We start from the raw sequence: 11,499 nt of genomic DNA, 5'->3' as shown, positions 1-11,499 counted from the left end.
TTTTCAATGATCTGTCTACCCTAAGCCATGCGGCTAGCTGCAAGTCCTTGGGCATGAGACCATGTCTGTTATTACAATGCTTAACATAACACAACTCTAGAACATAGGTTTTTTCAATGACCTATCTACCCTAAGCCATTTGGCTAGCTACAAGTAATTAGCATGAGAATGACGTGCTTGGCATGTATGTGGCACAAGACGGAGTCTCTTATTAATATGCATGTCATAGCACAACTCTAGAACATGGATTTTTCCAATGGCCTATCTACCCTTAGCTATCTAGCTAGCTGCAAGTCTTTAGGCATGAGAGTGACTTGCTTTTGGCATATATGCGGCATAAGAGTCCTTCGATGAGCCTAACTAAAGCACCTAAGATGTTGTGATCTTGATCTTGCAAGGTGGCCCTTACCTAACCACTATCAAAATTCATATTTCTTTAATAATTATGATAATTAAATTCATATTATAAAGTTTAGACCGAATTATGATCCGATTGATGGGATTATTGATCTTTTTTTTTTGTGATCCTATAAGGATTGAATACTTGATCCAAATATTTCTAAAAATAGTAAATTTGCAAATGACTATGGAACTTGGGTTTGGAGATAGGATTTGATTTTTAATTATAAATATGAATTTAGAATTGGTGGAGTGTTCGAAAGCAGACAATGTCCAAGGAAAATTGTCTTTGTGGGGAACATGACTTTCGCATGTGAACATTATCAAAGATGTGATTAATTGCTTTGATCAGATCCTAATTATAATTAAATTTGGTAATGGCTAATCTCCCAAATTAATTAATAGGATTAAAATTGAGAGTATGAACCTTTGATTGGCTAAGGTTGTGTATTTTTTATTTATGAGGTAATTATTAGTTAGGCTTTAAATGGCCAAATTTGGCACCTTGTGGTGAAGACTCTTGCCATGTGTCCACTATTTGCTATTCTCGACTCCTCTCCCCACCCTTATGGTGTCCACTATTTGCTATTCTCGACTCCTCTCCCACCTACCATCTAATTGGAAAAATTGAACAAGTGATTACATGCAATTGTGTGGCCTTTTGCATCTTCTCCTCAAACTAAAAATTGGCACCTACTTTTAGGGTGATTAGGAGAGCTCATAAACCGTCATTAGTGGATGTTCCTAATTACTTCTTTATGATATTAAACCTCATGTATATTATATAAGCTTATGATACTAGGCAATATTCGTAGTTCAATTGATGGGTTTTAATCATCAACAATCAAGAAAGAGGTGTGCTACTATTTTTTTTTTTTTGCCTGAAATTTATGCATTCTAATTGGAGCTTGGAGATCGCTATTGCTTGCATCATTTGGAGTGGTGATTTGTTCGAAACAAGGAGGGAAGCGCAACGTAGCCTCTTCATCTTTCAATTGGCTACACATCAAGGCATTAAGTCTTCAGGATTGGTACTATTAACCTTTGTCCCTCTCTTCTCTTGCTATCTTCTTGAAATTCTTGCTTGTCTTCTGATCAATCTCTATTTCAATAGGTAAATTGCTTTTTTGATTTGTTCATTGCAAATGATTGTTGATTGCTAGTCTTTTATCTTAGATTGCTATTGATTATGCCAATTTTACAATGTAATATAATAAGGATTCTTAATCCTCATTATAAATTAAGCTGTGTTAGTAATTATGCAAATTGGCAAAGACTATGTATCAAAGGGCATGAGGAATTCATCACACCTCATGATTTTTCCTCTCTTATTTGGATATATACATAAAGAGTAGGAAATATGTGTATTTTTAAGTATTTACGAGTTTTGATGAAAGCAAATGGTTATTTTAATTAATTGTATTAGGGCAGGAAATTGTGACTACACAACATAGTCAAAGTTATTTTGAGATTGCAAGGATGAAATATGTGGCAATGGAAGGCATCACAAGCAATGAGTTCAACCCCTCTCTCTCTCTCTCTCTCTCTCTCTCTCTACCCGTTGAAAAGGCCAGTCAAGGAAGAGAATACAATGCAAGTTACTATTTGCTATCAAAACCAACACTTTTTAAAAGAGGGCTAAACATACATTAAAAAAACTTGGTAGCAATTCAATCTTTGAATTAAATCCACCAACACGTCATCGAAGGGTTTTACCTTATCCAAAAAGTTGATATTGAATCAAGAGTTGCGTGCTCATTAAGAACCATCTCCACATTGTAAAAAAGCATGCCCACTCTCCGCATATACACAAAACTCCTCACAACGTGTGAATCTCACAACTTTACTTGAGGCAACAAGTATGGCACCATATAACACTTCATACTCATCACAGTTCATATCAGAGTGTTAGATTTTAAGGGTAGCCATATAAAAAAAGTGGACTCTCATCACCAAATTTACCTGAGCATAAAGCCCCCAATAATTCTTCAACTACTGTCTCTGCAGGCCAATCAGCATTTTTAAGACAAGCGTACAAAGATCTTTTGAAAGCGAAATGTGCAAAACTTATCCAAACCAAGAATTGCTTGCAAAAAGCATACTACAATAACCAATCAGATAATCTCAAATGACCCTAAGGGATACTATACAAAACTGTTTTGCAAAAATAGTGTCCGTAATGTCTCAGAACCTATTTATTGGCATGTCATAGTGATATTGCACAACACAAGGCATGTAATGCTTAATAAATCAATCAGGGAAAAACTGGAAAAACTGCGAAATAGGACACAAATAAAAGAAACCTTGCTCCACATGTAAGACAGCTTCAGACTGAGGAATAAACAAAGCCTAGGCCATCTCCATCAGCCCACTAGCTTTTGGCCTTAGAATGTTTCACAAGCCACTCAATCACAACATCGATGTTTGTTGCGTTTTTGCAAGAAATCATGTAGCAGCAAACTTCCCGGTCAGTTAATGAGCTAAGATTCCTGCAATTTCTCAACAAAGGACAGAAATGAGACTTTGTGAGGCATCATTAAAAGTGCCATTCAAGTGCATAAGGACTTACATTTGATCAATGAGTGCTTGCTTGGAGAGTGCTTCAGGCTGTTTGTCAATCTTATTGCCAAGCACAAGGAGAGGGATTCCATTCAAAGAGGGTTTGCTTAACAAATCATGAAGCTCACTTCTTGAAATTGATATGTTATCTCGGTCTGCTGCATCAACAACATATCTGGGGAAGGAACTTCAATTTATTAGCAATTGAGTTTGCATGTGAGCTGGTGAGTATATGATCTTGTGAGCATGTGTGGCTTACACAATGGCTGAAACACCTCTACAGTATCGCTCCCACATGCTACGAAAGCGTGGCTGCCCTCCAAGATCCCATAACTTGATGGTCACATTCCCCCTTGTAACTTTCCGCATGTTAAAGCCAACCTGCACAACACCAAAATTCCTCATCTCTTCATTAGTTGCAACAACCATGCTCTGTTCTCTGAACTCTTGTGCAACATATTTTCTGACCTCTCTAGTCCATGAGTTTTAAATTTAAGTCATCTTTAATGAGCATTATCCTCACTTATATGAATGCTCTGTGAGGGTGCCCTCATTTCCTTATTTTACTAACATTCAACCAGTCCTTATTAGTCCACTTTACAATCACTAATTGGCATTAGCATGCATTCTCAAAATCAAATATGGCTGTCTTGCTTGCTATAGCTGAGACCAAAAAGATCACCATATCCTGCTGCTTTGCGTGATTGTTCTTGCATCTTGGCAGTTCCACAACAATGAGACTACATATACCTTTATAAGGTTATGATATAACCAAAATAACAATTTGTGAAAATTTGGCACTCTCCACCTCTCTGCTTTTTCATAAACTTTCAAACCTGATAATTTTCTCCTCTCTTGTGCTCATAAGCCTGGCTCTTTAAAACTCACAAGGTTGTAGTAGGCTTCTAAGGCAAGCTAGCGTTATGCTTGCTTGACACAACTCAAGACATGCTTTCATGTGCTTATCATCTATCCAATTAGAAACTTGCGCAAGTGTTAAAGTCATATATATACCTAGATGAATCCAGGAACATGCCCATATTCACCTTATAAGAATGTGCAATTTATAGCCTCATGGTAGTCATCCACGAGACAATAAACCATCAACTCCATCATGCTGGATACTACGACATCCCCACTAACGTCATCAGTGTCCAATAGTGGGTGTAGAACTTGGTATCAATATATGCTCCCACACTCACGCCCCACGCGCACACACACTCACATAAGAGCATACATTCATACAAAGGTCTGTGTACTGAGTTTCTGTCAGAGCTCCGGAGATGTGGGGCAGACTCAGCCATAATGAAGCCTAGCACTAAGGATCATAACAAATAGAAAGAATTATTACAACAAAAAGGTGGTTAATAGGGCATATGCACCACTAAAGATAGAAAGAATTAACACAATATCAACTGGCTGCAACTTAGACGAAAACTTCACTATGTGAAATTCGCATGTCCGCTAATACAGCATAAAGATATACCTAGATGAATCCAAGAACTTGCCAAGATTCTAACAAATCGGATCCCCTGCTTGCGCACATACACAAACAGCCCACAGTGGGTAATGGCCACTTCGTATTTGCATATAGAGCCATAGGGTAATACTTATGGTCAACAAAGCCGGTAGAGCAGAACTTGACGAGCACACAGAGGGAGAGTTGGTGGTGGAAACCTCGGCACTAGCACCTCTAGGTAAATGGGCGGCGCCACCGACGCGCTGAGCAGTGGTGGTGCACCCTCCACTAGCACCGCACAAAACTGCTGGTGAGAACGGGCGGCAACGGCGGCTCTCGGCTCTGTACAGGCGGCTCACGGCTCTGAAAGTGGTAGCGACAAGCTCTGGGCAGCGGTGCTCAGGTCTGAGGTGTGGTGTTAGCAGCTTGAGAGCCTTGCTCTGATACCAAATGTTGGGTTGTAGGGCTTTGAAGACCTTGCTGCAGGTAGCTATCACACACACAGGTGGAGCAGAATTTGACGAGCACACAGAGAGGGAGAGTTGGCGGTGGAAACCTCACGTAAGTGTATGACTGAGGGTTGTTTCATTAGCTAAAGTAAAAGCCCCTAAATCAAAGGCCCAAAGGGGTCCAACCATGTGTCCTTATAAAAGTGTAAGTGACTCTAAGGTTTAAAAACCACTCAAACTATTAATGCTACAAGACCTAGTGTGCCTAGCACTAATACCTCCCGACTCCTACATATAATTCCACTGTGTATCTCCTACAAGTACTTCTATATCTTTCTCCCTTGCAAGCTGTTAAGCAACTTCTCTTCCTCCACATAAATCTCTGCTCCAATGCATTTACCCTATCAGAACAGCAAAAAACAGATAGAAAAAGCAGCAGTCTGCATGGTTTCCCGACAAGGACATCGAGCAGCATCTTACAGTTGGAATCATGTCTTCGCTGTAGCCACCAGTCTGCAAATGCAACCAAATTGATGTCATGTTAACACCCAAACAAAGGTTATTCACTCATAAGGAGGTAACATCAATATAATAAACATAAAAAGCAAGCCAATATCAATATATAAACATAAAAAGAAAAACAATAATTGTTACCGCAATCACATTCACAAGAGAGGTCTTCCCAGCATTTTGCAATCCAATCAAAGAAAGTTCCATCTCTTGTTTGAAAAAAAGGCTGCAAAAATCCAAATCAAAAAATCTCTATATTTTGCTATTCAAGTGAGGGACTCTCTCTCTCTCAGGGAATCAATAGAGAGAGGGCAGTCTAACTCCAGAGAGCCAAACGCCCCCATCCTCACAGATCCATACGCTCCACCTGCCAGCTCCAATACTCCAAATCATTCTTCAGTGCCACGGACAGGAACACCACATGTACTGGATATTGCAGCCTGTACTCCATCCACGGGAGGGTGACACTTGATGAGTCCAAACACGTGAGTTTTTCTGTCTACTCTATTGTATTCGCAAGGCTTGCGTAGTGCTTTTCTTTTGTGTAGTTTTTTTTTGTTGTCTTGACATCCACTTTACTCATGGATTATATGCAACATCTTTTTGGTCTCATAGACCCTTCAGGTTTTTGGTAACATTAATACACTCTCTCTCTCTCTCTCTCTCTCTCTCTCTCTCATGGACACTATGTCCACATCATTTTGGTGTCATAGACCCTTTGGGTATTTTGAAGATGTTATATAACTCTCTCTTTCTCTCTCACACCAAACCCCACTCTAGTGTGACTCTAGATCGGGCCACGGCACTACAGCTGAGCCCTGCATCCCAGACTCCCTCAACCTAACCAGAAACACAGACATCAGCCCCAGCTTGAGGGTATCTTGGAGCGGCATAGAGCCACCTTCCCACACCCAATGGATCGGTAGAGCCTTCTACAGGCTAACCCCATGCTTGATATCCTTGATGGTCTACTCCTCCTACCAGGGTTAGCTCCATAGGCTGTATGATGATGATGGTTCCATTTGTATCATATGGCTCGTGACATTCCCAACTCATAGCTCTAGTTTTTATTTTCTTTTGTACCATGATGAGATTACATGGACACTATGGTATCACTTTTGGTCTCATACACCCATTGGGTCTTTTGAAGACATTTAATCTCTCTCTCAGTACCCATGATGATGTATTCCATGGACACGTATATACCTTCATAAGGTCAGAAAAATCTGAACTTACGAATTGAGAGATTTGAGAAAGAAATAATAGTGAAGAAGGACAGACAAAAACAAAGCATTTGAAAGATTAAAAATAAATAAACTAACAAACCTAGCTACTAAGGAGAGGAAATCAAAAGATAATATCAAACGAAGACTTTTAATTAAGACATTAACCAAAAAACAAAAAACAAAAACAAACAAAACAAAAAACAAAAACCAAACAAAACAAAAAAAAACCAAAAACAAAACAAAACAAAACAAAACAAAAAACAAAAAACAAAATAGCAAAACAAAGAACTGGAAACTCTAGACCTAAAGCACTAAGAACTAGAACCAAACATTAAGCTAAACTCTAAAAAAGACTTCGACTCAAAAGTGCAACCATTAACTCCAATGTCTGTCTAAACATGACGTGTAGGTTCATCAACTCTATCATGCATAGGGTGGACAATAAGCTATGACATCCCTACTCACGTCATCAGTGCCCAAGAGTAGGTGCAGGTTTGTATAAGGTTAGTCCAAAAGAACATGCTTTATAAAACCAACGAACTGAGTTTCTATCACTCTCCGGAGGTGATGGGCATACTCAGCTAGCACTCAAAGTCTGCTCTAAGGTATAACAACAAACAATTACAAAACATAGGAAAGAACCAAACTAAAGTCTATATTAAGCTACAGCAAGAAAGAAAAGACTAAACAAGGCCTACTCTAAGTTAAAACAACAAACCCTACTCTAAGCTAGAACAAGCCACTTTTACAAAAAAGAGCATTGAATTATGAATTAAGTGGGCTTTTCAGCTCCCCATTTCTATAAAACTTACTCCTTATCATTTTAAACATTCCAAAAGCTGAAATAGCAAAGATAAACTTACTACGATTCATGAAAGAACGAACCTTTTTCAAAATCTTATTGAAACTATAACCTTTTTCGATAAGCAGCAAAATAAGATGGCATGATTGAGAGATAAAGGCAAATTTAGTAGAGCAAAGACCAGAGAATCTAAAAAGTTGAGAGCAGATAACACCATGGACATGATGTAATCCTTTTAGTCTCATGTCATTTTGGCCTTTTGTATAACTCTCTCTCTCTCTCTCTCTCTCTCTCTCTCAGCAGCCGCCCATACCACAGCCACAGGAATCCCGCCCTACCACCTCTACTTTCTTTATCGCCTCGATGGTAGAGAGAGCTATCCTCCGGTTATAGCATGGGAGATCGGCTGACCACACAGGTATACAGAGTGAGCATCTTATTTATGCAGCTGACACACTCGGACCCTTTGTTGCTCACCTCTTTAATAGGGCACTAGTGGAGGGCCTACCAGCTGAGTGGACTATGCACACCATCGTGCCTCTCCACAAAGCGGGAGACATGCTAGACCCCAACAACTACAGGAGTATCATGATTGGTCATACATTGGCCAAACTTTATGGCGCAGTGCTCGGGGCAGAGTTGAGCTCATATGCAGAGAAGGAGGGACTGCGAGCACCAGGGCAGGTTGGATTCCGACGAGCTTTCTCCACTATTGACCATATATTCACTCTGAGATGTTTGATTGACCAAGTTAGGGTGTGGGAGAAGAGATTATACTGCTCCTTTGTGGATTTCCGCAAAGCATTTGACACGGTGCCACGAGAGAGACTCTTCCAACGCCTACAGTCATTGGGGATCCCATCAGAGATGGTTTGGGACATCTATGCTTTATATGAGCAAGTCCTCGGGCGCATACGATGCCCCGGGGGGCTATCTGATGTTATTGCTAGCACCATAGGTGTGAAGCAAGGATGCCCACTCTCTCCTACACTATTTGGGCTATACATTGATGAGGTGGCTGACTTCATTGGTCACGGTGGTGGGGCTGGGGTAGACATCTCAGGTACCACAGTCCACATTATGCTATATGCAGATGATATTATTCTGGTCTCTGAGTCGAGGATGGGACTACAGCACCATCTCCATGCACTTGATGACTTCTGCTGCACACAGAGGGGGCTTACATTGAACCTTGGGAAAACCAAGGCCATGATTTTCCACACCTCAGGGCCGGTTCGACGACAGGCCATCTTCACACTAGTAAGAGGACAGGTAGAGGTGGTAGACTCATATGTGTATCTGGGGATTACATTTACGACTCCGCCAGGAAGATTTACTATGGCACAGGCAGCCAGGGATATAGACTCACACGATGGTATGCAGCTCTGGCCATGCTAAAGAGACAGTGTCACCACACACACTTTCAAGAGCCCCGCACGAAGGGGTGGTGGTTTGACACACTAGTCACCCCTACTTTGATGTATGCTGCAGCAATATGGGCACTTGGGCTCGCCACCTCCACATGGTCTCAAATAGAGAGGCCTCAGATTTTCATGCTCTCACGGATGATCCGCAGCAAACCCTCCATCCCACATGACATTGTCCGGACGGGTTTGCTGCACCTCCTGTGCTAATAGAGGCCCTCTTCCAGACGATCTGCTTCATACAGAGGATCAGAGATATGCCATCAGATCGACTCTCACATAGAGCTTTTGAGGCGTCGAGGCAGCTCGCAGAGAGTGGAGATAGGAGATCATGGTATTCACAGATGATACAGTGGCTCACTCAGCATGGTCTTGACATAGATCACCACACATCCAGCTCTCATAGTGAGAGGAACTCAGGTCCTTCGACATGATTTATGGCAGCGATACACTCAAGAGACTTGGATTACACCCAGTCAGCCTCTACCGCCGAAGATGCTATACTACAGAGATTAGTTTATGCGTATCTCAGCGGATGGATTCATACAGAGACCTGGATACATGGATGTGTACATGCCCGAGTGGTGATTGGCCAGCTCAGTCAGAGTGTCATCACACTAGCTTGAGATTGAGGCAAGTAGGGCAGCCCCAGAGCAAAGAGGATATGCAGACTATGCCAGGAGGAGGTTGAGAGTGAGGAACATTATGTATGCAAATGCAAAGCATATAGTGTCATTAGAGAGAGAGACACCACCATCTTCAGTGGACATCCCTCACTCCGCCAGATCATTGAGTCCGCAGACCAGCACAGATTTGACCAGTTCTTGCTAGAGACACAGCACCACAGAGAGACACTGCCACAAACTCATACCAGAGGGAGAGGTGGGCGACAGCTCTAGCTCACGGATTTCTTCCAGAGATCTATCCCAGTGCCTACGCTGACACAGGAGGGGGTTACACTTCAGCGCGCTGCGGACCTCCGAGCCAGACGGAGACCGAGAGCACCAGGCTACCAGACTCCCAGACTACATCAGAGAGAGATCACAGAGATACGGGCTCGACATCAACACCATATCCAAGAGCGGCTAGCTCACTTACACTCACACCCGGAGATCATGCTCTGAGGTATTTTTGTGTCGCCATCACCTATGTATCACATATTACACCCCCTTTATTGTACTGGTTGGAGCTAGACAGATCTGCATTGCATTCTTGTATACCCTGCCCATATAGGTTGCATACTGAGCCTCTAGCAGTAGTGCTCCATCCATCACACCCCCCCACTAGCTCAGTACTTTCATAGTTTATTTCATGTTCATTTTGTCCTTTTTTTTTCTGGACATCCAGAAGACATTGACAGTTGTACATTGATTTGTCTCATAGGTCGAGTTCGGCCTCTAGTAGACGTTAATACAGCTTTCTTTCTTTCTTTCTCTCTCTCTCTATTTGGTCCCTTCACCAACCTTGAGCAGTGTTTCACACATTGAGTGGAACCAAAAAGGACCTAGGTTACTCTCTTTTGGGCATGCGCTTCCATTCTCAGTAAAAAGAAAACTCTCTCTCTCTCTCTCTCTCATTTTGTTGGGATGACAGAGGATACCCCATATAGGTACACCGATTTGTCTCATAGGCCGAGTTCGGTCTTTTGGAAGACGTTAATAAAATCTTTCTTTCTTTCTTTCTTTCTCTCTCGTGCAGATCTGTCCGTACAACAGCTGCCATAAAAAAACCGATCGTACAGCCGTACAGTTATCCCTCTCCCCTTCTATGCTGGCCGTACACTACAACAAGGTTGTTGCCTACCGTACAATCTAGGTAGCTGACTGTTTTCTTTTCTCCTCTCTCTACGTTGGCCGTATGGGGTACAACAGCCGTATAGCTCCTCTCTCTTGCGTTGGCCGTACAGGGTACAGTTGTAACTATTTGGTCCTCCTAGCTCTATTTCACATGATGAAATCCATGCCCGGACACCAGACAGGTGAAAGAAGACATGGGGACAGGGTCCATAAGGTTTGATTAAGAAAAGGCACCATTCTTGGTCAAAAAGCAAGAAAAATCAAAAAGTCAAACAGGGTTGACCGTGAGCCAAGGACACCATTGAAAAGAGAAGACTAAGCCAGACCAAAAAGCTAAAAGCTGCTTTTTCAAAAAGAAGCTCTAGGGCCAAAAAGCAAGGCCTTGAAGCTGGAAAAGCAAAACAAGAACTTTTGACTAAAGTTGAGTATTAAAAAGACCAAAAGCAAAGTAAAAGGCAAAAGCAAAGCAAAAGCATCACTTTTTGGCAAAAAGCAAGGCCTCCCCAAGTATAAAAGAAGCATGAGCCTCTCTTGAGCACGAAGTTGAAGAAGAACCTCTTCATCGCGTTGCCATCTTCGTTGAAGCATGGAGATCATCTTCTTCATCATCATCTATGAACCAAATCATGGAGTTTTTCATCGCTGCCCACTGATTTCAGAGCGCCTCCATCAATTGCAGTGCCACATCATCATCTTTATGTACGAATGTACAGATCCGTGCAGATTGTACGGACAGAAAATTTCAGAAACCCTAAAACTGCTCCAAAAACCCTAAAAACTACTTTTTGGAGGTTTTTATCACCCGAAAACCATTAAAACAAGTTATATATCAATTTCCTTGCCAAAAAGAGCTTTTCCATGGTTTCCTTCATTGA

The 11,499-nt window shown here is 41.7% G+C and overlaps 1 protein-coding gene across 2 annotated transcripts in view; it reads right to left on the bottom strand.

Moving 5' to 3' along the window:
• Positions 1-2,461: 2,461 nt before the first annotated feature.
• LOC147610143 (ADP-ribosylation factor-like protein 8a) overlaps positions 2,462-11,499 on the bottom strand; it is a 58,889-nt gene continuing 49,851 nt past the window's right edge. Inside the window, exons 2-6 of one of the 2 annotated variants that reach the window (XM_086787012.1) lie at positions 5,521-5,602; positions 5,347-5,379; positions 3,218-3,339; positions 2,969-3,133; positions 2,462-2,888 (exon numbers count right to left, since the gene is read on the bottom strand). In XM_086787012.1, coding sequence (XP_086643138.1) covers positions 2,771-2,888; positions 2,969-3,133; positions 3,218-3,339; positions 5,347-5,379; positions 5,521-5,602 — 520 coding nt within the window. In that variant the 3' untranslated portion in view covers positions 2,462-2,770. The remainder of the gene's footprint in view (positions 2,889-2,968; positions 3,134-3,217; positions 3,340-5,346; positions 5,380-5,520; positions 5,603-11,499) is intronic. The other variant, XM_086787014.1, reaches the window with a different exon arrangement.

This window comes from Cibotium barometz, chromosome 50, assembly GCF_041138505.1.
Source record: "Cibotium barometz isolate CiBa-2024 chromosome 50, ASM4113850v1, whole genome shotgun sequence".
In the NCBI taxonomy this organism is placed as follows: domain Eukaryota; kingdom Viridiplantae; phylum Streptophyta; class Polypodiopsida; order Cyatheales; family Cibotiaceae; genus Cibotium; species Cibotium barometz.
The sequence above is the reverse complement of the archived record's forward strand: the minus strand, read 5'-3'. Positions and strand labels throughout refer to the sequence as shown.